This window comes from Eucyclogobius newberryi, unplaced genomic scaffold (genome assembly GCF_026437365.1).
Source record: "Eucyclogobius newberryi isolate DKJ021-1_F unplaced genomic scaffold, fEucNew1.0.hap1 SCAF_18, whole genome shotgun sequence".
NCBI lineage: Eukaryota > Metazoa > Chordata > Actinopteri > Gobiiformes > Gobiidae > Eucyclogobius > Eucyclogobius newberryi.
The window spans coordinates 21,050,070-21,077,065 of NW_027315812.1; the positions used below are offsets into that span (position 1 = coordinate 21,050,070).

At 39.7% G+C, this 26,996-nt stretch overlaps 1 protein-coding gene across 1 annotated transcript in view; it reads left to right on the top strand.

Annotated features, from left to right (window-relative positions):
- plxdc2b (plexin domain containing 2b) overlaps positions 1–20,786 on the top strand; it is a 71,886-nt gene extending 51,100 nt beyond the window's left edge. The window contains exons 6-14 of the mRNA XM_072450966.1: positions 2,285–2,403; positions 4,364–4,463; positions 8,360–8,455; positions 8,618–8,699; positions 11,477–11,537; positions 11,615–11,750; positions 14,853–14,891; positions 16,962–17,128; positions 19,020–20,786. Coding sequence (XP_072307067.1) covers positions 2,285–2,403; positions 4,364–4,463; positions 8,360–8,455; positions 8,618–8,699; positions 11,477–11,537; positions 11,615–11,750; positions 14,853–14,891; positions 16,962–17,128; positions 19,020–19,139 — 920 coding nt within the window. The 3' untranslated portion in view covers positions 19,140–20,786. The remainder of the gene's footprint in view (positions 1–2,284; positions 2,404–4,363; positions 4,464–8,359; positions 8,456–8,617; positions 8,700–11,476; positions 11,538–11,614; positions 11,751–14,852; positions 14,892–16,961; positions 17,129–19,019) is intronic.
- The last annotated feature ends 6,210 nt before the right edge of the window (positions 20,787–26,996 follow it).

The window sequence follows — 26,996 nt, forward strand, 5'->3', positions numbered from 1 at the left end:
AAGTTTTTAATAGACAATTTTGATTGTCCTATACAAGCCATGTTGTATTGTATTTGCCAATTGATACAGGAAATAACCCAACAGTCTGAGTCAAAGTCTACATTTTCACTTGTATCATGCTTTGCTTAGCAATTAATCAACAAATCGTGACTAGTATTTTGATAATGGTAATTGTCGGTGTAATCCCTCATTCGTCCAGGCGTGTTCCATAGTAGAAAAAGCTTCAGTTGTAGTCATCTGGACTCAGTTTGAAACTGAGTCCAGATGACTACAACTGAAGCTTTTTCTACGATAATGGTAATTGTTATCTGGACTACACAGACTTTAAACCCTAATGAAAAGACCTTTTATAACAAAGACAGTGGCAGTATTAATTAATCAAGATGTTAAAAAAGAATGTCTGATTTTCATCACTAATAGACTTAATTTGTAAATATTCTCTATCTAGAACCCTTCAGTCTCCATATTTCAACCTTTAGTTGATGGATAATGTATTTAAATGTACAATTGAAATAATATTTTAATTTATTGACTTAAATAATCACTGACTAATCAAAAAAGTATTGCTGACTAGTCTGAATTAATCTAAAAAAAAAATACAAAAATAAAAATAAAAAATCCCTGACTACTAAAATAATCATAACTTTTAGTCCATTGTAAACAAAATTAGACTTGACCAAAAATAAATAAAAACGTGATTTTTATGATTTGCTTTAGTCATTGCTATTGATGAACTAAGGAATGTACTGTGACCATAGAATAGTTGAAATCAAATACAGTGGCACATCTATAATTTCAAAACCCATTATTGGCTCAAAAGCAAGTTTAACACTCCTTTTCAACAGCATAAAATTCCACCGCAACAAAATACCGCCGTACAGTAAATGCCTAAATTACAGAGCGGCCCGTGCAGACAGTCTTTCCATACAAATCTCTGTGTTGTATTTGAAAAGACAATAAACCATATGAAAATGAAGCTACCGTGGTGGGATTGCAGTCAGACTGGAAGGTGGTCTATGGCTTTTCTCTGTTTGCTTTAACACAGACAAAAAGGTTACTGTGTCTCAATGCCTCACCAACTCATTTTTGATATTTCAGCCGGGGAATCCCAGATACTGAAGCTGCAGAAGCAATCTTCTCCTCATTCTAACGCAGCGGAGCAGGGCTTTAAAGCAGCGACAATTTAACGCTCCACTCAATCTTCTCCTCTTATTGCACAGCGCAGCATTGCCACCGTCGCTCATTTTATTTTACTTGCACGTCCGCTACGTGATTAAGTATCATTTTAACAGGGCTTCACATCTCTTCTGTTAAAAATGCACAGTCCGTATTCTGCAGCAGGGAGACATGGATTAACACCTGTGAGTTATTATGGGTTTTCCTGTACCAACTGTCGGCTGCTTGCTCCGAACATGTAAGGCGGGAGCTAAATCTCGACATGGCCTGGGGATGGGGGGGTGGGCAGAGAAATGGATGAGTTGTGTTAACAAACCTTTATTGCTCTGGATCGCGGCCAAATGACTGTAGCTCCAAAGGCTCAATAGATTCCCTCAAGTCCACAGTAAATCTGAGAAGTGTGAAGAGTAATGCGCTGAGGCAAGAATGACTGCAATCTCCAGGGACAATGATGTTAATTAAGTTCTATAAGTTGGAAAAACATGCTGCCCCAACTCCTTCCCACTTCAAAAACTTGAGCAACTGAATTTGTTTGGTTACTAGAACTTTTTGTATTATTTCATTTTCTTCACAACAATCAGTACACCATCTGGTGCAGTTGCAAAAAATGATATATAAAAAAACAATACTCTTAACAACAAATTAAAAGATGGAAAACGTCTGCCTAAAAAGTAAAACAACTTTTATTTGGAACACGTTTTGGATCTGGGCAGCGTTGCCACCTCCAAATACACTGCTGGTGCCAGAGAATCAAACACTTTATCTTAAAATAAGTTGTTTTCTCAGCTCTCTTCAACACTTCAAACTTTACCCTAAGCACCATGTCTCAAAGTGACTCTCTGGAAGTGTGTTTTGTCACAGTCAGTGTCATTGCCATCTCCAGCTCTGGTGAAGTGTTATCTGTGCTGCTTTACTGTCAGTCACCACACTCCCACTGGAGAAAAATCAAAAAGTTATTTTTCCCCCAATGATATAATCTTCCAAACAAACATGAAGTTAGTTTGCAAGTCAACTCACAACATCTACATTGTCATTTGATAACTTTTCTATCCCCCTAAATCCTCCCACTCAGCGCTTCTCTAATATCAATGTTTGTCTTTCATTTTAGGCACTGCTCTGGTGGTGCAGTGGGATCACGTCCACTTGCAGGACAACTACCACCTGGGCAGCTTCACTTTCCAAGCCACGCTGCACAACACAGGGCGCATCATATTTGCATATAAAGAGGTATTTATTTTCAACCTGACATTTGTGAGATTTAAAAACATTTTTTAATAATTGTTACGCCAGCTTTTGTCATGATTATTGTTCTCTTATGTCCTGCAGACTTGAAATGAAATGGAAAGCAGTCAGTTTGGGCATATAGAGCGTAATGATTAAGACATCTTTTATAATGGGGCATTTTTTATCATTCTTTGCTCTTGTCATATGTTCTTTTCAGATGCGAGCAAAATTATACATGATTGCACCCCCTGATATATCTCTGACGAACAAAGTCTCTTTTGATCATAGAAAGGGATGAATTATGTTTCTGTCAATTACAGTTTGTATAGTCCTTCTGTGTTTTGTTGTTGTTTTCTAGAAATTGAAAATGCCTAAAGACAAGGCATTTTATTTTATTTATTTATTTGTAGAGCACAATTCGTAAACAAGGTAATTCAAAGTGCTTCACACAACAGGGGAAAAATGCATTAGAATCACAAACACATGACAGAAATCACAAAACAATTTAACTCCTAAAAGAGAAGAGTGCAAAGAAAATCATTTCAGTCATATGCACAGCAAAAACTGTTTATCTTAGATTTGAACATTGTCAGAGTAGAACCTGTCTCACATCTTCAGCAAGTTTCAGATTTTAGCTGCATAAAACTGAAACGCAGATTTTAGTCCTGACTCTGGCACCAGCAGGAGGCCGGTCCATGTTAAGATGTACTTTGGTGCTAGGCCATGGAGAGACTTGTACCCAAGCAGAGCTGCTTTAAAGTCTATTCTCTGAGCCACAGGAGCCAGTGCAGAGACTAATGTGATGGTACTTCCTGGTTCTAGTCAGGACCCGAGCAGCAGCGTTCTGGATGAACTGCAGCTGTTTTACAGCTCGTTTGGAGAGGCCAGTGAGCAGGCCGTTACAGTAGTCTAATCTACTGGAGACAAACGCATGGATAAGTCTCTCCAAGTCTGGTTAAGGGTTTGTTTCTGAGGGCCAAAAACGATGATTTCAGTCTTGTCTGAGTTGAATCCACTGGTCCATATTCACCTGCCGACAGTGAAACATAGATCTGAGTGTCGTCTGCATAATTGTGATAGGACACATTTTTGCTGCTTATCAATTGATCTAACGGCAGCATGTAGAGGTTGAACAGAATGGGTCCCAGAACTGACCCACGTCTGAGACACAGCTACCAATTTCAACAAAGTACTTCCTGTCTTCTAGATAGGACTTTAACCAGTTTAGGGCAGTGCCAGGGATGCCCACCCAGTCTATCCCATGATCGACAGTGTCAAAAGCGGCATTTATATGTCTCCTCCGAACAACTGCAGGACCAGCCGGTGGTTTGGGAAAAACAGACAGCTCAAAGAAGACACAGAAATGATCAGACAGAGCAGCATCGACCACATTGACATTTGAAATATTTACCCCCTTTGTAATTATGAGATCTAGAGTGTGCTCTCTGCTGTGGGTGGTGCCACTCTGCTGTGGGTGGTGCCACTCTGCTGTGGGTGGAGCCACTCTGCTGTGGGTGGGGCCACTCTGCTGTGGGTGGGGCCTCTCACATGCTGAGTAAGACTGAAGGTTTCAAGGATAGCATTAAGCTCTTTAGTGTTTCTGTCACAAATATTATCAACATGCACATTGAAATCACCTATAATGACCAAACCATTCAATTCTGTGCATACGACTGAAAGCATCTCAGTAAAATCATCAATACCCATTTTCTTTTAATTATTATTATTGAAGCAAATTTTACGTTAAACAACATACTCGATATTCAAATTCAAACATTGGTGATATGATCTAAATTTGTATATATTGTCCACTGCTAATGATGCAAACAATCCATACATCAGGTTATTTATAACTGGTAGAGCTGTAAATAAATTGGTTGGCTTGGCACCGTCAGACTTCCTCTATTTCTAAGCAGCAGATCTGTGGTTGTGGTAATTGATTTCTGCACATTGCTTTTTTCAGATTCCCATTGAGGTGTCTCAGATCAGCTCTGTCAATCACCCGGTGAAGGTGGGCCTGTCTGACGCCTTTGTGGTGGTGCACAAGATCCAGCAGATTCCCAGTAAGTGTCATCTCAGCCTGTTATTATAAATATACATCTTAATCAGGATTACTCAATTAAAAAGCATTTACCTTCCAGCCTTCAACCTACAAAGTACGATTCAATAATAGATGTTTAAACACAAAAACATAATACAAAATTATTCATGTTTTATAACTCAAATTTTAAACAGTCAGAAATGTTCCGTGATGTGATGTTAATTGTAATAATTTTGGCTGTCATAATTGTGACATGAATTTCAATACAGTCCCACTCAACTCCATTAATAAAACATTATAATTAATCATTACATGTTGGCGTAACCACCTTGTCTGTGCTGCCTGGGTTGTTGTTTAGTATCCAGAGAGTCTCATCTGTTTTGCTTTAGCTGGGCCTGTCAGCACCTCCTCTCCCACACCGCTGCACCTCTCCTGGGGCAGAGTGGGCAGAGCCATGGGCACCCCTCCAGAACTCCTCTGTCCCGCTCACTACTGACTCAAAATGTCTGCAACTTTGGCCCATTAAATTAAAAGCAAATGCGAGTAACTTTGAGACTCTTCATTCTTATTTCCTGGGGCCCTGCTGCAGTAATGAGGTGTCAAAAATGATTTATTCACTAATTTACATAGCATGTTTAACATGGGGAAGCATTTATTTGTTACAAATGTAAATGTATTACAAATGTAAAGTGAGGAGGAGTTTGCTGTTTTAGCTGTGCTGTGTCAAGCAGGAGGTTGTTGGTTAGATTCTTGAGAAAGGTTTAATGCAACAAATCACAAGCATGATAAAGGTGAATAATTCATGTTTTTGTCTATTTGTTTGAAACTACATTTAATGTATTTGTGAATATAATTAGTTTAGATTGAGCTGCACAATTGTTGCAGTTTTAACATTACAAAGGTGGCATTTATTTAGGTTTAGAATATTCTCTCTAACAAGAAAATAATAATTTTAAGGAACATTAAAACAAAACAAAAATCTTGTATTAATTTATCAATTCCTATTTCATTTTAACCACATCCAGGAGAATTAACTTTTAATTCTGTGGTTAATGTGTACTTGTTAGTGTCATTAGTGGTCCAGCTCTAGCTTTAATACTTATGTTCTCCTATTTTGCTGCAGTTTCCATTCATCTTGCCAGGAGACTTGTTCTTTTGTAACTCTTCTCTCCTCATACTTTATAAAGCCTTGATTCTTTGATGTCAGTGACAGTGGGATGAGATCAGCATGTCCCGCTGCAGCTCATGGGGTGATGAAATCTAGAATGGAACATATTGGGAATATAAAAGTTGAATGTCGTCTCCAGCTATTATTCTGTGTTAAGCTTTTTTTCTCAAGATGAAAGTACCTTGCGTAAAAAATGGAATTCTTAGTAGAACATGAAATCTTACAAGACAAAACACTTATTACACAAATGCAAACAAGTATGCTTTATTTTAGGAACGAGTTAAGTGAGTTTGTGCTATTCCATCCAAGTCCACTTCTGCAGGAAACGGGCAGTTTTTACATGTCATTTCAAAGCAGATTTATAGCTTTGAACCAGGTGTAAATATCAGAGGTTTCATCTCTGTTCCAATTTATATGGCGATGCAAATGTTCTAAAATGTAAAGGTAATGGTCAGAGGAGAGAAGCTGACCTTTTGAAAGAGCAGGGATCAGCAGTCTGTGCAGTACGTAAAGGGTGGTTTAGTGGTTCATTTCTCCTCAGGATTTCCAGCTTTCAGATTTCATTTTAGTTTTTCATGTTCCATTTTATTTATCATGAGTCGTGTACACTGTCTATTTTCCTATTGCCTTTAAGATGTAAATAAAGTTATCTGCTTCTTCAGAAGGTTCACACTGTTTCTCGGTCTGTGTCTGTGTTTGAGCCGACAGCGGAATTAAATAGAAAAATGGTGAATTACATTATGACGATTTCACCCAACTCTCAGATCGTCACAGGGATGAGATGTTTTTCACCATATCGCCCAGTCCTAAATACACCAGTGTTGTTGGATATATAGTTTATTATTGACTTTTCATGTGTTGGAATTAACTTGGCTCACAACTGATAAACGTGCACTTATACAGCATTAAACATTACATTTTGTGGAACATAAAGCTGTTTAAAGATTGTCATCTGATGTAAAATCTGAAGTTAAACATGCAAATTGCCTATGCACTGATCCCATAAAACGGACTCTTTAAAAAAACAGAAAAATACATTTACTTTGTTGGACAGAAAATAGATAACGATGAATGTGGAAGGAAATTACTGAAAAAGTACTGGAATTTTGTATTATGGTTGAGCCCCCCAAAAAATGCTGTTCCGTGTATCTAAATCTTATTCTACTCACATACTTTTACATCCCATGCCCATCATGCCGCTGCTTCAAAGCCCAGTGAAGTGCTGTGGCGCAACCATGGCAACGAGAAGTATTGAAGCCCCCCCTGGGACTGAAGATTAAGATATTTCAGTATATATGCTGGACTCGGGGCATTAGCGAAGAGGACAGGGACCGCGGAGATGTGCCTGTCCTCTGTGTCATTAAAAGATTGCACCAGTGTGAAGATAAAGGCTTAAAGTGTGCTTTCTCAGACAATTCACATGATCAGTCACAGTCAGTTATTCAATATCACCTCTGTGTCATTAGAGCCAGAGTGGATTAAACCAGACTCCCAAAGGAAAGTCACTTATCTTCAGCTTATATTGTATATTTTTACATTAAGGTGTTGATCCAATTAATTAAATTCCATATAATTCAACATGGATTTATTTTTTTATATCTCAAAATGGTAATATATGTATAATTAGATTTGTGTTCATTGTAAGCGGTTCATATTTCAATTTTCTCTCAAATGTAATTCTCCTTGACATGTTTAAAATGTGGATTAGAACAGAATCCTACAATTAAAATACAAATTGAAAATCTAATCACAATGCTTGTTAGAACAATCCTAATTTGGATATTTAGAATCCAAGGCCTCTATTCAGAATTAGAGTCCTTCTTCCACCTCTGTGTGTATTCTGTCTCTCACAGATCAGGCCCGGCAGCGGTTCAGTTTACCAGGTTGTACTCATCTCCTCACCGCACACATCAGTGTCCCAGGGCAGAGCGGAATGGGAGATCTGACCCTCCCCTGAACTCCTGCCGTGTCATTAGCCACCTGATCGCTCCTGCACTGGAGGCGAGAGGATGTGGGTCGCCAGGGGAGGCTGAGGGGGGAGAGGAAGGTGCTCTTAAACTTGGGCTAGCTTTGATCACTCGTCCTGTCGCTAATGAACACAAGCAGCTCTGCAAGGGAACAACATCCGATCTGCAGAAACACTTGCCAGCAATTGTGGAAAGACTTCAGTTTCACAATAGCTTTGGGACTCTAGACATTTATTAGTGCACAAATAAACAGAATTTAACAATGCAATTTTATCATACACAAAGGTGGATCCGCATTATGGACTGAGCGTGTATATAAAACCTAATCACATAAAAGTCCACTTAGCTTTTAAATGAAATACTATATTGCTATTCTCAAGGGGTGATATTGTCTTTGCGGTGACAAATGATTCATGTGTCCTTTCCTAATGTCAGCGCCATGATGCTAGCAAAGGCTCAGATAAGCGGTTTCACACTGACCCGGGAGAGTTATAAGCCAGCAACACAATGAGGGTTGATGATGTGTCTAATCAGTCGCTCCATCTCTTCCCCGCTGATGGCTTGATGTTACAGATGACTTAGGAACCCATTCACATTACTCTGATTGATATCTCCTCGCTGAAGAAACTGCGACTGTCCGCTGTCAAATTGTGGACTGACACAGCACATCAGGACAAAGAGAGGGATAAAGTGTTGCCAAAGCACAATCTACTTTAACCTCTTTTACTTCAAGGACTTCTTGTTCTCGTTTTCAAGTTCAAGTTTTCTCTTTTCTTTTTATAGACGTGAGGCGGCGGACGATATACGAGTACCATCGTGTGGAGCTGACCAAGACGAGGATAACCAATGCTACAGCTGTGGAAATTCTGCCTCTGCCCAGTAAGATTTCCCCCAGTCACAAGCTGTTATGACATGCATTTCTGATTGTCATGTGATGTGTGAAGGGTCTTTAAGCCCCACGGGAACTCAGCTGTTTGTCGGAGAGGCCGGCTCATGTGTAAACTGTCCGTCTGACCTTTTGCAACGATTCTCTTTTTGCAGCGTGTCTCCAGTTCTCCAGCTGCAGCTCATGCATCTCCTCGCAAATCAACTTCAACTGTAGCTGGTGCCACAAGCTCAACAGGTTGGTCACTGTTACGTACATAAACAAAGCACCGGTGGGACTTACCTGACAGGGTTTCTCAAGGAGGTTGGAGTTGTATATATTTTACTTGCTAGCGTAAGACAAGATAATACTACTAATAAAGGTAAAATAAACACTCTATTTTCATCAGTTATACGCACATGAATGGGACACTATTGCATGTGAGTATGACAGTAATTGCACATGAATATGACAGTATTGCACATGGTTAAGTTAGTATTGCACGTGTTAAGGGCTAACAGTGTTTGTTATAAAGTCTGACAGCAGCAGGAAGGAAAGACTATCATAAAAAGATTATATTATAAAAAGGAAAGACCTATTATAAAGACCTATATAAGTAATGTTGGCCTAAAAGTGGACGTTATACTGAACCTTATGTCATTATCCAGGCCTGTACCAGATTAACTTTAGTAATCAAATACGTTTTGGTCACACTGCCACTAAAATCTTAGTTTATATTTAGTTTTCAGTTGTCCTTTTTTGACATCTCACCTGCTTTTCATATCTGACTCCCTCAAGCTCAAAGCACATAAAGTTCATTTTCGAGCCTTGTGACTGAGTGCTGACGTCTCATTAGGCTGCTTTTTAATTGGACTTCTAACTGTGCTAATATCTGTGTTCAGCCTCACTTTGCCCACTCTTTGAAACAGCGAAAAGCACTCGGACCAAGCACTAATTAAAACTGTGGTGGCCTGTTGGCTCCAGGGTTAATGAAGGGCGACTGACATTTTAAGAGAACAGCCCTGGTGAACTTCCCTGCCTGTGGAGTGACGAGAGGGCAAGGGGGGCACAGTGTTCTCACACTCAAATTATTGACTAAATCCAGGGCCAATGTGTTCAGCCGCTACTGATTCAGGTTAATAAAGCATGACATACATCCCACTGTGGGCCTGGACTGGCAATGCAGTTCACGAGTTAAGGCTCTTTTGGGACAGCAGCCAGGGAGCTTGTTGCTTTGGCTATTAGACTCAATTAAATGTTATATACTTTTTCTTTGTTCAGGCAGACTGATCTCATTGGTATAAGATAAGTAATCAAACATATAAATATATATGGAAATTAGCTACAGCCTGGTACAATGCATCCGTCCTGTTACGGTTAATGTATATTGTGCACTGTCCCTGTCTCATTATATAAATAAACTAAAATAAACTAAACATAGACTCAAAGAAGCCACAAAGTCTGAACACGTCACCACGATCGAATACAGTAATATAATAACTGATCCCTTGTGGCTCGAGATCTTTGGCCCAAACTTGCAATTGTATTAAGTCTGACTAAACAAAAAGGGTCCAGATGTTGCAAACAAATCAATACTGATAAAATGAAAGTGACAGAAACGATTGCCGTAGTAATGTTTTCTCTTTTGGGTGGCCTAAAATGACAAACGTGATCCCATTTCACATTAAAAGTACATGAGTGCTACAGAGGAGACAGAAACAACACAAAACACAAGCGCTCCTCAGGGACAGGTTAGAAACCTAAACCTAAACCTGATGCAAAATGGCGTCTCATTCTGCTTCTCATATCTTGGGCTGAGCAAAAAGTGGGGGATTAAGCTGAAGAATCTCTCGCCTGATTGAACAGATGAAGCTGTGGTATTTTACAGGAAATAAAAGGAAGAGGATGATTAGAAAGGTGCATAGCTGGCCATTATATAAAGACATTACCATAGGGGAAACGGAGGTCTGGCGGTCTCAGATGAGCACGATTGTTAAAGATGCATAAGAAAAGCTGCCGTTAAAGTGCTGCGCTGGAGTTAGACTGTGGTAATTTTGAGTGGCGTTGCTCAGACTTGTTGAAATAGCCCAGGTGTGGATGTTTACTGTTGTGGCGGCTGTCTGGCATGTTCACAAAGTTATGTTTTTGCATTTACAGCCAGACACCCTCCTTGCTACTGGTTTGAAGACTGTCTGGCCCTTGGGTTTAGTACCACGTCATTCAAATTCCCATGACATGATTGACTATTGCATACAACTATTACTCTGCATAGCCTGGATTTTATTTTGACTGTTCAGCTCAAATTACTGTTTAAGGCAGACCTGGTTAAATCTTCCAAACCACACATAGAACTATTCGAAAGATCGTTTTGCAAAGAAGTGTTTGAAATGTCTGCAGGATCCAGCTCGTGCATAAAAGGGTGCTTAAATGTGTGGATTACTTGATTAAAACAAATAGGCTCTGCATGCCACTTGAACAGTTCTGTTTAGCAGACAATTAATTTCAAACCCTTGACCATAATTCGTTTTTTGAAAGTCCTTATGTTGTTGAGGGCTTGGGTACTTCAACGTCACACAAAACACTGTGGAAAAATATATATATACAGTATATGCGTGAATAAATTTGTGCTAATACATTTTAAATAGTAAATTATGTGTATTTATAACCTGCGTTACCTGGTCATTGTCTGGGATGCAATGTATAACTTGTTTTTAATAGTTTTTATTTACTCTATCTATCTTGTGTTCAGAATATTATGGCTGCATCAAGTTAATCAATTAATCGCAACTGATCAATTATTGACATAATCGCCAGCTTATTTAGTAATTGAATAAGGACTATCTGGCCTGTACATAGGCTCTAAAACATGCCATGTGCTGAGAGAAGCAGTTTGATGACTCAGAAAGAGCAGCAATTACAGGAAAGTGACACTGATGATGAAAACACTCTGTAAATATGCTCTCCCGGACATCCTTTAGCTGGATCGTGTAAAAATCTGACATTTATTCATCAACATGTATTATTCATTTTCTTAGATGCTCCAGTGGCTTTGACCGACACCGACAGGACTGGGTGGACAACAGCTGCCCCGACGAGGTCAGATCGACACAAACTAAATGATCGCTAAATAACAAGACGACGATGTAATAATGACTTCAACGTCCATGTTTCAGACCAAGGATAAGATGTGCGACCTCACGGACACCACCAGCCCGTACCCATTCACTACATCCAAAACCACCAGAAGTAAAGATGGGACCGGGGACACAGCCTCCACCTTATTCCCGCCCACGAGTGTCCCGACTGAGGGTAAGAGCTGGACAAGGGCCGCGCTGCACATAACACCACACAGCCCCTTATTAAACGTGATGGATGCCTCCCGCCAGAAAGATGGTAATGAAATGCATTTACAGGAAACACTCTTTACTAGTATTGATGAGCAGCTTTTTACAAGGCCGCTTTGGCATATGCGTAAATGGAAAGGAGCGTTCCGAGAGAAATCAAAGAACCAGAGTGATTAAAATGCTGAGTGATTGAATCAGGGCTGTGATTTGTGCAATACAGATGGACACGATCTGTTTTTTTGTTAAGTTTTTTTTCTATAAAACTTGCAGAATGAATAAATGCAGAAAAGCGTTTACATGTTCAATTGGTGATCACAGAAGTACTTGTAGAGGAGGGCGGGGGAAAGTAGTCTGGAACTCCTCCCATCACATAAAATCACTCATTAATACTCAATACAGTACATTTTTAGGTAAAGATAACAAATGTATGATCGTATAGGTACAAAACAATCATACTTTACATGGGTTTCCGAGTGATACATTGTTTTCTACAAAATCAAGATATACATAGGAAGCACTGGTCATAATACAATTTTTTTACATTTTTTAAAGGTGTGGACATTCCAGTAAGTGAAATATAAGCTTGGTTCTGCTGATCTAAAACATTTGTAACTCACACGGAAAGTCGACGGGGTCTTTTCTTTTCAGGTTGGGTGGCTATAGTTTTCTCAAGGAAATCTGTTTCAATTACACTTAAATGTTCACATATGATCCTTCCAAACTCAGACTGATTATCTCTGGGTAAATCTGGATAAACATTTCACTAAAGAGACCGTGACAGTTTATTTGTGTACATTGTAAGAATATAAAGTAGGAAAACACGACCATCACCTTGCTCTCTTGCTGTTTGTTTGGATCCTTTATTTTCCGATGTGCAAAGAAAATGTTTATCTCTTCTCCATTACAGTCTTACCCTCCCAAGGTCCTCAGGGTGGCTCTGTTTTTGATCGTGCAGTAGAAAGTACAGTATAGGGAGCATGATCCCGAGCCGCAGCAGGAGGCTAACCCCAATGATACAGCGGCATAATCTCACAGTTATCGAATGCAAATCCTCGGAGGAAGAAGCAGACGGCCTTTCTGCTGATGAGGAGAAAGAACATGTGACCTCCAAAGTTTATTTACTTACAAACACTCCGTCAATGACATCCTTTCATTATTCCAGTTTGAGCTCATTTGTATTGTTTTGACAGTTTGGGAAATGGAGTTAAACAAACAGGATTTTATGATGAATAGGCTGTTAATCCAATGCACGATGTCATTATGTCATCTTCTGCATGTTGGGCGTGAGAGAGATGAATGTAAAGCACTAATGGACAACCAATCATCCCGGCCGCCTCTCCCCTATTAAAGCAGGTGTCTAACTCAATTAGTGTTCACATGAAAACATACAGCATGACAAAGAACGCAAACGTAACCTTGTGGATTAATTTACTCCAGGCTTTTAGCGCCATTTGTGAAATTATTGCCATAGCTGCCACAATATGTCTAGATGTGAGAGGTATGAAAAGGCCAGAGCTGCATTCAAACTAGGACAATGGAGAGCCACTTCCACCAAGATAAAGATATATGCTGTATACTCAAATTTCAAACTTCCTATAAGTGATCTGTTCTTTTCTTCTGGATCTACCTCTGTATCTACCTGCGCTGCACCAATGAAATTTCCCCATGTGGGACAATAAAGGATTATCTTATCTTATATCTTATCTTATCTTATCTTAAATAGAGCCATTTTACATTGGAGGTTACATTTGGATCATTTTGTTGGAGTGTAAACCAGATGAACTAGTGAAATGTTATTGTTCAGCCAAGTTCAGCCTAAATGAATGTTGAATTTGTCATCATTTTTAAAGGCCATATGAGCAAAATATTGGATTTAAATCAAGAAACTGTAATGTTACAAACCGAGCTGCAATTCACTTATTTAGTTTGTATTAATTTGTATTCACCCTCAGTCAGAAGCAACTTTGCGACTGAACTGATGGATCAAGGTAGTTGTGTGTTTTAAAGCCAGTAAGCCAATTGGAGGTATTAAAGGCAAATACAAATACATATGCATTCATATCATTTAGTCTTTGTAACTTTCTGTCCTTAGAAGTCCACATGTCCATGCTGAACCTGCTCTTCTCCTCTTAAATCATCTTGTGAGGGCTAAGTTTAAACAGCTACTCCGTCCAGTCAGGAATAAAGATAAAAGTGGCTGCAGTAATTTCAGGGAGGAGTGTCAAAGCGTTCCAGCTGCGATACAAAACTCCCCTGTTTCTAACTCCTCAGATCACACCGGTGCGCGGCGACAAGACAAATAAAATGTGTGTGTTCATATCCCCGGAGTCAAAAGGTCAAGCGCCGGTATTTGTTGTGAAGTTGACACTTAAAAACTTGACATGCACCGCGGATCGCTTTCTCTGTCATTTCAGCTGCAGCGATCAGAGGTCAGGGTAAAGTGCAAAGTGGGGGGCCGTATGAGAGTATCGCAAATGTGCAGCTGGACAGCACAAGAAGCCGTGCTAATGTGTGTGGGGTAGAGAGCTGTTTTGAGCTATACATTCCCTTAGTGAGCAAAAACATTACTATTCATATATACGATGCGTCGCTACCTGTTTTCCCCAAGCAGCCATTATGATTTATATTCATAACTGTAACGCTGTTGTGGGACCGGAAAATCCCATCTGGTGCTTACTGTACTATAACCCATTCACCAATGCTTTTCAGGCACTAAATATGAGGACTTTCACTGCCAAACTCAAATTTTGAATGCAACATTTCTTCAAGGGTCTACACGCAATTTACATAATGTGTTTGTTATGGTGTGTGTCCATTTCGGGTGGAGAAGTGGGTCATTTCCATTTTTTCTGTGGGTAACCCCCAGACTGCTCTTATGTGCTAAATTATGCATGGTATCCCAGACATTTATTTTTAATCTGGTGTGGCAAATTTCACATTGAGAGCAAGATAGTAAACCGTTGAAATGGGCGTAATCCCATTAGGAACTGATTTATAAAGCGGAAAATCTAAAAGTGAAATTTAGACATTTATGACATTAAGTTTTTCTCTGTTGTTTATTGAACAGATGACACCAAGATCGCTCTACATCTCCGAGACAACCAAGGTAAGTGGTTCAGAGTAACAAAAAAACACAATCCAAATCTTCTTTGGGTTTACTATGAGCTCAGTATAATCCTATATAGTTTTATTTGTATTATATATGTGTAATGCTGTGACTACATAACCATATTAATGTAAAACAAGACACTATCTGGAATATTAGCTGGACAAGGCACACCTTTTGCGAGTTACAAAAATCCCTAACAACTGGCAGTGAATAACAGCAGCTGATGCAAACAGTTGTTACATGTCGGCCATCAGCTGTCACAAAAACCCAGCCAAGCATATTTCGTATTCTAAATTATGTCCATTGTACTATTAGAATAGGCAAACAATCAATTGGAATGTGTAGGTTTCACATTGATACTTATGTCTTTGAATCATAACTTACTCTAAACTGTTACACTGCAAACATATTCTTTCCTTCTTGTGTAGAATAGAAATGATGCATCTGTATTACACTTTGATTGCTTTTCCTTGTGCACATGCCATGTTTTTATCACTCTAAACTGGTTTGATTTTGAGCACATTTAGCGCTTAGTCAAGTAAGATTGAATTTAGATAATTAAATGATCCAAAAATCCACCATTTAGTCTTATTTATTTATTTGATGTTTTCTTTGAGTTACTTTTCAGCCATGCAAGGTCATCGCTGCAGTAGAGAGGATATATTTAGCTGCTTGGTGAATAAGTCTTCACTATCCATCAATCTCCAGCTTGCTCTTTTTCAATAGTCAGCGTGCACATCCATTAGTCCAGTGAGAGAACTGCTGCGGTCGTTCACTAGAGCCATGTCACTAATTCACCAACAAATCTGCCGCCTACAGATTCTATTTGCTTTTCTCCAGTGCTTTTTCACTCTGTTCAATTGCGTCCAGGATTTAGTCCATAACCTTGAAACCTTTGTGTAAAACATATGCTTGTTTATGACATAGATGGATGGCTAGTAAATGGATAACAGCACAAGACTTGACGTACAGTCGTTCAAAAAGACATTACTTAAAAGACATTACACTGCATTATCATCAGTTTATTCTGTGCGTGTTTAATCGATGGAAGCAGGCAACCAATACAGTCATACAGTATATAGATCAACACGGAAAAAAACAATAAAAAAACAATGAGAAAACGTTTGATAACCTTTATAAAATGTTCTAAATGTTAAGTTGGTAGTAGTGATTCTCTACAGATGAGGTTTGAGTATTTGGTCCATTCTTGCTGCTGACAAATTGCAGGTGAAAACCTTTAGTTTCTCACGTTTCCAAAGAGCGGCAGTAGAAAGGAAATCCAGAGATCCTGCTGGTTAAGGACTCTCATATCCCCTGATATTTCTTCAAAGACTCCTCCAAACACCTGCTGTTTCACTATGAATCTCTTCAAAGTCTTAGCTGAAGGACAAACTGATTAGTTAGTCGCTTTATCTCTACAGTTAGCGCTATCAAGGCTGAAGGCAATAATGGTTATTTCAAAATACTTTCTTTTTTGAATAATATAAATATATCTCTCTGCCAGTAAAAAAAAAGAAAAGAAATACTGAGCACATAAAATAAATCGCTATGCTATGTTATTACTGAAGTAAAAACTCAACTGCACTCTGGAAATAATGATGCATGATGAGCTCCTCCTGTTGGCAGGTCATGGCATTACAATCACATTGGACTTCAATCAGAATCAAAATGACTTGTATTCATCCCCAAGGGGCCAGCAGTAGCCGTAATATCATAAAAACATCGTAGTTTAAAAATAATGATAATAAACTGAATGAAATGTCAACATAATTATAGAATGAAATACAATAACTGTTTTTTCAAACGACAACCGCAAACTACTACTAGCACGCTAACAGTGCTAACGCTTGGATGCAGTATGCACTTTTTGCTCTCATAACTCAAAAAGCTACTTTGCAACATATCTAACATAACAAATTATAAGTTACAACATCATGTACAGGCTCTTTGACTCGTCTTCCACCAAATCCTGTCAAAACATGATAAAAATAACAAATTTAAATGAGGTGCAAATCATTGAATTACACATGCATTGGTGTTGATCCTGCTCATATGTTTCTTTTGTAGCGGTTCCGGCCGAGAGCACAGTGGACAGGAGCCCGGGCACACACCCCCAGCACACGGGCCTGATCCTGGGCATCCTCCTGGTGTCTCTGATCATGGTGGTGGGGATTCTGGTCACTGTGTACGTCTACCATCACCCCACGTCTGCAGCCAGCCTCTTCCTCATCGAGGTTTGTGTGAAAAAAACATCAACATGTGATAGAGATCCATGTATTTAATGGATACGTGAGGATAGGAAAAAAAACATGTCTGCAATTGATTTGATGTCATTATATTCAAATTTCAAGTTCAATTTTGATACTATGGAAAAGACTCAATACTACACCAGTTTCTATACAACGATGATAATAAAACACTCTTTCTTTTATAGACAATACAATAGAATTTTAAAATATTGCCATGAGATCTTATACTAGTTTGAATATAGATCAAGAGCGTTCTAAATATATTGAGGAAAGGTCAAAGTTTGTGTCATTTAAATAATTTTTCATTAATACTCAAATGAGGCTCAATGCTAGTTTAGTATCAACTAGTATGAGACGATTGATTTTTTTTTGACAACCCCAGTTCTGATTTAACATTTCTAAACTAAACCAGCCGTGCGCCTCCTTTTTCGAATGCTATTACTGTTACGCCGCTGTAAAACAAACCGTAAAGAGCGGTGTCTTTGGACAGAGCTCAGTGCATTTTATTCTCTAGTTTCTCTAGTCTCTACCTCATAAATATGTATTATGATATTCAGAGGGGGATGATGAAACTCTGTGCTTGGTAAATGAATAAACGTGAAACCCCAGAAGTTGAGCTGGAGCTGTTTAAAGCATTGTGCGCCAGGAGACGTAAACATGTTTTAAATAAGGAGAGAAGTGTTGGTTTACAAGGTCAAAAAAAAGGAGTCTCATTGCACGCCGCAAACAAGAAATGTGGTATTGTTTACATTTTACTGCCGCGTTCTGGGAATATTAGAAGTTTTACACAAGCGAGGCCGTTACAGTGAGAGAAAGTAGCTCCAGGGACGTCTGCATATAAATGCAACAGAGCAAGAGCAAAACTGGTGCAATGGCATAATAAATACAAATGAAAATGACCTTGAATTCTAAATATCAGTTAATTCATTACTGTAAGCGCCACACATATCAATATAATAAACTACATTTTGCCAATTATTATTTAGAAGCAAATGTTTCGTATTTTCTTTACAGCACTGTCGACATGGTTGTAAAGTGTTTAATTTGTTATACACGGTCCCTACATCCCTTTCCCTTGAGTAAACTATAAGGTTGTCCTTGCTGTCAGTCACAAAGTCTGCAGAGACAGTGGTTCTCCTTTCTCTAATGACATCAATGCCACCGTCAATCAGTAGCAGCTCCTGGACGCTGTCTCTTTCACTTAGTCTGCAGGAGCCGCTTTGAAATTGTGAAGCTAGCTGTTATGGCAAATGCACGTAAAAGAAGATTGAATAGGTTGCGATCACTTGCATTTATTCTTACGTCCTTTCAACCGGGAGCGATCACGTCTTTGGGGTTGAACAGTTGCGCCACTCACTTTCTGAAGCAAATGGCAAAAGATGATTTCACTTTTGTTTATTTGAATCTGACAGAGAAAACGTTGAACTGTGCCAGTTTTGGTTTCATGTGGATAGGCCCAGTAATTAAAGTCATGTGAACCATAAACAGTGACAACAAATCTGCAATCTGACAGCTAAACAGCCAAAGAAGTCTGACTTTGACCTCCAGCTCAGATTTCAACTCAAAATGAATTCAAAATGTTGTTATGTCACACGAAGGCAAGGTTTTGTACACGCTTTAGTCCTGTGTTATGTTGCGGCTTGCCCTGGTTTGGATCTGTTTTACACCTAGTTCAGTCCTGCCATTTCACATCTAGTTTATACCTGTTTTTCTTCTTGGTATTGTCCTGGTGGAGCTGGGTGAAGCCAAATCCTTCAATTGGTGTTACTTAGCATTAAACGTTATAGAACCACCGAATTAATCATACTATTTGCACATGAAATACTTTTTTACCGTGCATTTTGGACCCTCCTCACGCTCTCCTTTCCTTCGACAGAGACGTCCGAGCAAGTGGCCGGCCATGAAGTTCCGCCGCGGCTCGGGACATCCGGCGTACGCGGAGGTGGAGCCCGTGGGCCAGGAAAAAGACGGCTTCATCGAATCTGAGCAGTGCTGAGAAACGATCCTAGCCACACCGAGCAAAACGTTCTCCGGCTCCTCCCAGCTGCTCACTCTGAACCCTCCTGGACCCGATCCACGTCAGTCCTTATTGCTGTGTGTCGTCTGATTACACACGTGACATTTGGGACATTGGATGCAGTGGACAGTAAACTATAAACAGGGGAGTGGGAGAAACCTGTTGTCGGTTGGACCAGACGAGGCAGCAACACCACTGACATCATTTGTTGCCATTGACGACGGTCCAAATGCTCTCTGAGGAGGCGAGCCGGGACACTTTTACAATATATATTTTCAGAACAATACCTGAACATAAATTCTCACTATATTGTCAGTGGGGGTATACAGCATAGGCCTTTGTATATGTCAGGGTTATATTTTATTTTATTTTATTTTAGGGTTGGCACATGTTTCTGTACAGACCAGGGCGTGGCGGGTGCTTTTCAGTGCTGGCTGTTCACATTGACTTTTCCACTGAAGCATTGACTCATGACGAAGAGCTCTTCTCCTGTCATTGCGGCTGGAAATCACTCTGTTGTTTTTATTTTTTTTATATATATATGACAATAAAAGTAGGGCTTTTTATTGTTTTGGGTGATGGGCACACGCTATCGACTTTTACATAACGACTGTGCCATGTACATGTACGTGTTGCACAATTATTCGTCCGCATTTTGTTTTTTTCCTTTGATTACTTTTGCAGATGGACAAGACAGGCGCTTGTGAGTGTATGTGGATTATATTTTCTATGACATGGTGTGTGTGGGCGAGGGCAGTGGTGACCTGGCGTCCTTGATACTGGTGCATTTTCTTCGAGCTGGCTCTGCACAGTCGGTCCCTTTGACACACTGGTTGGTTTACTCAGAGCGTGGATGAAAGTATGGATATTCACGTACTACTACACTTTTTCATGTTGCAATTGCAGGTTGTATACTTTTGCAGTTTCAGGTGATTCGTGGCAAGCATCTGTTATATCACGACATGAATAAAACAAGACATTTTCTGTGTGAGTGACCTTTCTTTTGATACTTTGTCTTTCTTTTTTTAATTTAAATGTGAATAGTTGTACAATGGTTGCGATCACAAACAAATACAATTGTCATTATCTGTTCAAAACACGTTTAATTTACACAAGTCAATATTCAGAAATCATTAAATAAAATGTGCGATATGATGCCAAATCATTTGTAACAGTTTGCTGCTCATCAACTTCATCCCAAGACCAAAGAATATTCAGTATTTCAGCGAGATAAAATAAGTTCCTCAACCTGCAACCACTTCCAGTACAATTTTTTATTTTGCTTTTACTTTATTTTACATTTATTCATCGTAATTACAAATTAGCTGTAACCTTCACCATCAAAGGAATCCACAACGTTTCAGCAGAAGTTGTTGTTTGGGTAAAACAGACATTTGTGGATTGTTTTACAGCTCTGATCTAGTCCAATCTTTCATTCATTGTATTTTTGGTGTGCACTTGTCATCTGAAACTGCAGGAGTGTATTTGTTTGTGTGACAGAGTTTCTGTATGAATTAAAAGAAAACACCTGGTTTATAGCGATACATCGATATACGACATGCCTATGGTTCTGGTTTACATAAGACTTTTGGCCTGAGCACAAAGCACGAGCCCAAATCACACAATATCACATCTGTATTTTTTTGTGTAATTGTTTTTGATTACTTTGGAAATAATAAATATGTCCTTTAAAGCAGACGAGTGAGTCTGACAGATTATTTTACTGGTGGCACCAACATCTTGAAATCATTACCGGTAATGAATTTTATAGATTTTTTTAATGTTATGCTTTAAATGGTTCTTAAAATTATGTATTGCCACATTTAATTAATAATCGACCATTCAATTATTAATTGTACATTAAATTAATTCATTTTGATTAAAGTAAGTAATTGCTCATTCAATTAATTGATTGCACAATTTTAATTCATTAAATATGAAATTTAGTAAATACATATATAATGAATTAATTGATTGGGCAATTAAGATTTTTGGCACAGCACAATCCTCCATAAGCTTTGCATCCGTCACGTTCGGTTGATGGTCAGTCATAAATATAACACCAGGGGTCAAATAAAATGCAAGCGGACAAATCACACCAGCTACAAAAGTATTAAATGTTAAAAAATGTATATATAAATGTTGTTGTTCAAAATTCCAAATTGTAGCAGACAACTTCCACAACATAAACTAGTTAGCTATGGATTAAATAAATGTATGGAGTTTATTGTTTACCAAAAGATGTTATTTTACTCTTTTTTTCAATCGCTTTGGCACATTTTATGAAACTTCATGAATCTGGCAAAAACTATAGCAGACAAAATAATGATGCATAAACTTATCTCAGCATCATCAAGACTGCTGCAAATATGTATAATATATTACACAATTAAAAAAAAACTTTTATCATCTGAAATCACAACTGCTTCAGACCTGGACTCTTTGATTAAAAGTTGATTCAGAAATGTTTTCACTGCAGAAGTTTTTACTTTGTTCTTTCTGTTCCTTCTGTTGTCAGACTGTAACAGATCTTCATATTGTGTGTTCTGTGTGTGTTCTGTGTGTGTTCTGTGTGTGTTATGTGTGTGTTCTGTGTGTGTTCTGTTGTGTGTTCTGTGTGTGTTCTGTGTGTGTTCTGTGTGTGTTCTGTGTGTGTTATGTGTGTGTTCTGTGTGTGTTCTGTTGTGTGTTCTGTGTGTGTTCTGTGTGTGTTCTGTTGTGTGTTCTGTTGTGTGTTCTGTGTGTGTTCTGTGTGTGTTCTGTGTGTGTTATGTGTGTGTTCTGTGTGTGTTCTGTGTGTGTTCTGTGTGTGTTCTGTTGTGTGTTATGTGTGTGTTCTGTGTGTGTTCTGTTGTGTGTTCTGTGTGTGTTCTGTGTGTGTTCTGTTGTGTGTTCTGTTGTGTGTTCTGTGTGTGTTCTGTGTGTGTTCTGTTGTGTGTTCTGTGTGTGTTCTGTGTGTGTTCTGTGTGTGTTCTGTGTGTGTTCTGTGTGTGTTCTGTTGTGTGTTCTGTGTGTGTTCTGTGTGTGTTCTGTGTGTGTTCTGTGTGTGTTCTGTGTGTGTTTTGTTGTGTGTTTTGTTGTGTGTTCTGTTGTGCGTTCTGTTGTGCGTTCTGTTGTGTGTTATGTGTGTGTTATGTGTGTGTTATGTGTGTGTTATGTGTGTGTTATGTGTGTGTTCGGTGTGTGTTCTGTGTGTGTTCTGTTGTGTGTTCTGTGTGTGTTCTGTGTGTGTTCTGTTGTGTGTTCTGTGTGTGTTCTGTTGTGTGTTCTGTTGTGTGTTCTGTGTGTGTTCTGTGTGTGTTCTGTGTGTGTTCTGTTGTGTGTTCTGTGTGTGTTCTGTTGTGTGTTCTGTTGTGTGTTCTGTGTGTGTTCTGTGTGTGTTCTGTGTGTGTTCTGTTGTGTGTTCTGTGTGTGTTCTGTGTGTGTTCTGTGTGTGTTCTGTGTGTGTTCTGTTGTGTGTTCTGTTGTGTGTTCTGTTGTGTGTTCTGTGTGTGTTCTGTGTGTGTTCTGTGTGTGTTCTGTTGTGTGTTCTGTGTGTGTTCTGTTGTGTGTTCTGTGTGTGTTCTGTTGTGTGTTCTGTGTGTGTTCTGTGTGTGTTCTGTGTGTGTTCTGTGTGTGTTCTGTTGTGTGTTCTGTGTGTGTTCTGTGTGTGTTCTGTGTGTGTTCTGTGTGTGTTCTGTTGTGTGTTCTGTTGTGTGTTCTGTTGTGTGTTCTGTTGTGTGTTCTGTGTGTGTTCTGTGTGTGTTCTGTGTGTGTTCTGTTGTGTGTTCTGTGTGTGTTCTGTTGTGTGTTCTGTGTGTGTTCTGTTGTGTGTTCTGTGTGTGTTCTGTTGTGTGTTCTGTTGTGTGTTCTGTGTGTGTTCTGTGTGTGTTCTGTGTGTGTTCTGTTGTGTGTTCTGTTGTGTGTTCTGTGTGTGTTCTGTGTGTGTTATGTGTGTGTTCTGTTGTGTGTTCTGTGTGTGTTTTGTGTGTGTTCTGTTGTGTGTTCTGTGTGTGTTCTGTGTGTGTTCTGTTGTGTGTTCTGTCTGTGTTCTGTTGTGTGTTCTGTTGTGTGTTCTGTTGTGTGTTCTGTGTGTGTTCTGTTGTGTGTTCTATGTGTGTTCTGTGTGTGTTCTGTGTGTGTTCTGTGTGTGTTCTGTGTGTGTTCTGTTGTGTGTTCTGTGTGTGTTCTGTTGTGTGTTCTGTGTGTGTTCTGTTGTGTGTTCTGTTGTGTGTTCTGTGTGTGTTCTGTGTGTGTTCTGTGTGTGTTCTGTGTGTGTTCTGTGTGTGTTCTGTTGTGTGTTCTGTGTGTGTTCTGTTGTGTGTTCTGTGTGTGTTCTGTTGTGTGTTCTGTTGTGTGTTCTGTGTGTGTTCTGTGTGTGTTCTGTTGTGTGTTCTGTTGTGTGTTCTGTTGTGTGTTCTGTTGTGTGTTCTGTGTGTGTTCTGTTGTGTGTTCTGTGTGTGTTCTGTGTGTGTTCTGTTGTGTGTTCTGTGTGTGTTCTGTGTGTGTTCTGTGTGTGTTCTGTGGTGTGTTCTGTGGTGTGTTCTGTGTGTGTTCTGTGTGTGTTCTGTGTGTGTTCTGTTGTGTGTTCTGTTGTGTGTTCTGTTGTGTGTTCTGTTGTGTGTTATGTGTGTGTTATGTGTGTGTTCTGTGTGTGTTCTGTGTGTGTTCTGTTGTGTGTTCTGTTGTGTGTTCTGTTGTGTGTTCTGTTGTGTGTTATGTGTGTGTTCTGTGTGTGTTCTGTCTGTGTTCTGTTGTGTGTTCTGTTGTGTGTTCTGTGTGTGTTCTGTGTGTGTTCTGTTGTGTGTTCTGTGTGTGTTCTGTGTGTGTTCTGTGTGTGTTCTGTTGTGTGTTCTGTGTGTGTTCTGTTGTGTGTTCTGTGTGTGTTCTGTGTGTGTTCTGTGTGTGTTCTGTGTGTGTTCTGTGTGTGTTCTGTTGTGTGTTCTGTTGTGTGTTCTGTGTGTGTTCTGTGTGTGTTCTGTGTGTGTTCTGTGTGTGTTCTGTGTGTGTTCTGTTGTGTGTTCTGTGTGTGTTCTGTTGTGTGTTCTGTGTGTGTTCTGTGTGTGTTCTGTGTGTGTTCTGTGTGTGTTCTGTGTGTGTTCTGTTGTGTGTTCTGTTGTGTGTTCTGTGTGTGTTCTGTGTGTGTTCTGTGTGTGTTCTGTGTGTGTTTTGTTGTGTGTTTTGTTGTGTGTTCTGTTGTGCGTTCTGTTGTGCGTTCTGTTGTGTGTTATGTGTGTGTTATGTGTGTGTTATGTGTGTGTTATGTGTGTGTTATGTGTGTGTTCTGTGTGTGTTCTGTGTGTGTTCTGTTGTGTGTTCTGTTGTGTGTTCTGTGTGTGTTCTGTGTGTGTTCTGTTGTGTGTTCTGTTGTGTGTTCTGTGTGTGTTTTGTTGTGTGTTCTGTGTGTGTTCTGTTGTGTGTTCTGTTGTGTGTTATGTTGTGTGTTCTGTTGTGTGTTCTGTTGTGTGTTCTGTGTGTGTTCTGTTGTGCGTTCTGTTGTGCGTTCTGTTGTGTGTTATGTGTGTGTTATGTGTGTGTTATGTGTGTGTTCTGTGTGTGTTCTGTGTGTGTTCTGTGTGTGTTCTGTTCTGTTGTGTGTTCTGTTGTGTGTTCTGTTGTGTGTTCTGTTGTGTTCTGTTGTGTTCTGTGTGTGTTTTGTTGTGTGTTTTGTTGTGTGTTCTTTGTGTGTTCTGTTGTGTGTTATGTGTGTGTTCTGTTGTGTGTTCTGTGTGTGTTCTGTTGTGTGTGTTCTGTTGTGTGTGTTCTGTTGTGTGTTCTGTTGTGTGTTATGTGTGTGTTCTGTTGTGTGTTCTGTGTGTGTTCTGTTGTGTGTTCTGTTGTGTGTTCTGTTGTGTGTTCTGTTGTGTGTTCTGTTGTGTGTTCTGTGTGTGTTCTGTTGTGTGTTCTGTGTGTGTTCTGTTGTGTGTTCTGTGTGTGTTCTGTGTGTGTTCTGTTGTGTGTTCTGTGTGTGTTCTGTGTGTGTTCTGTGTGTGTTCTGTTGTGTGTTCTGTGTGTGTTCTGTTGTGTGTTCTGTTGTGTGTTCTGTCTGTGTTCTGTTGTGTGTTCTGTTGTGTGTTCTGTGTGTGTTCTGTGTGTGTTCTGTTGTGTGTTCTGTTGTGTGTTCTGTGTGTGTTCTGTTGTGTGTTCTGTGTGTGTTCTGTGTGTGTTCTGTTGTGTGTTCTGTGTGTGTTCTGTGTGTGTTCTGTGTGTGTTCTGTGGTGTGTTCTGTGGTGTGTTCTGTGTGTGTTCTGTGTGTGTTCTGTGTGTGTTCTGTTGTGTGTTCTGTTGTGTGTTCTGTTGTGTGTTATGTGTGTGTTCTGTGTGTGTTCTGTGTGTGTTCTGTTGTGTGTTCTGTTGTGTGTTCTGTTGTGTGTTCTGTTGTGTGTTATGTGTGTGTTATGTTTGGTTTCTGTGTGTGTTCTGTCTGTGTTCTGTTGTGTGTTCTGTGTGTGTTCTGTGTGTGTTCTGTGTGTGTTCTGTTGTGTGTTCTGTTGTGTGTTCTGTGTGTGTTCTGTGTGTGTTCTGTTGTGTGTTCTGTGTGTGTTCTGTGTGTGTTCTGTGTGTGTTCTGTTGTGTGTTCTGTGTGTGTTCTGTTGTGTGTTCTGTTGTGTGTTCTGTTTTGTGTTCTGTGTGTGTTCTGTTGTGTGTTCTGTTGTGTGTTCTGTTGTGTGTTCTGTTGTGTGTTCTGTGTGTGTTCTGTGTGTGTTCTGTGTGTGTTCTGTTGTGTGTTCTGTGTGTGTTCTGTGTGTGTTCTGTGTGTGTTCTGTTGTGTGTTCTGTGTGTGTTCTGTGTGTGTTCTGTGTGTGTTCTGTTGTGTGTTCTGTGTGTGTTCTGCGTGTGTTCTGTTGTGTGTTCTGTGTGTGTTCTGTGTGTGTTCTGTGTGTGTTCTGTGTGTGTTCTGTTGTGTGTTCTGTGTGTGTTCTGTGTGTGTTCTGTGTGTGTTCTGTGTGTGTTCTGTTGTGTGTTCTGTGTGTGTTCTGTTGTGTGTTCTGTTGTGTGTTCTGTGTGTGTTCTGTGTGCGTTCTGTGTGCGTTCTGTTGTGTGTTCTGTGTGTGTTCTGTGTGTGTTCTGTGTGTGTTCTGTGTGTGTTCTGTTGTGTGTTCTGTTGTGTGTTCTGTGTGTGTTCTGTGTGTGTTCTGTTGTGTGTTCTGTTGTGTGTTCTGTGTGTGTTCGGTGTGTGTTCTGTGTGTGTTCTGTTGTGTGTTCTGTGTGTGTTCTGTTGTGTGTTCTGTGTGTGTTCTGTGGTGTGTTCTGTGGTGTGTTCTGTGTGTGTTCTGTGTGTGTTCTGTGTGTGTTCTGTTGTGTGTTCTGTTGTGTGTTCTGTTGTGTGTTCTGTTGTGTGTTATGTGTGTGTTCTGTGTGTGTTCTGTGTGCGTTCTGTTGTGTGTTCTGTTGTGTGTTCTGTTGTGTGTTCTGTTGTGTGTTATGTGTGTGTTATGTTTGGTTTCTGTGTGTGTTCTGTCTGTGTTCTGTTGTGTGTTATGTTGTGTGTTCTGTGTGTGTTCTGTGTGTGTTCTGTGTGTGTTCTGTGTGTGTTCTGTGGTGTGTTCTGTTGTGTGTTCTGTGTGTGTTCTGTGTGTGTTCTGTTGTGTGTTCTGTGTGTGTTCTGTGTGTGTTCTGTGTGTGTTCTGTTGTGTGTTCTGTGTGTGTTCTGTTGTGTGTTCTGTTGTGTGTTCTGTTTTGTGTTCTGTTGTGTGTTCTGTGTGTGTTCTGTTGTGTGTTCTGTGTGTGTTCTGTGTGTGTTCTGTTGTGTGTTCTGTTGTGTGTTCTGTGTGTGTTCTGTGTGTGTTCTGTGTGTGTTCTGTTGTGTGTTCTGTGTGTGTTCTGTGTGTGTTCTGTGTGTGTTCTGTGTGTGTT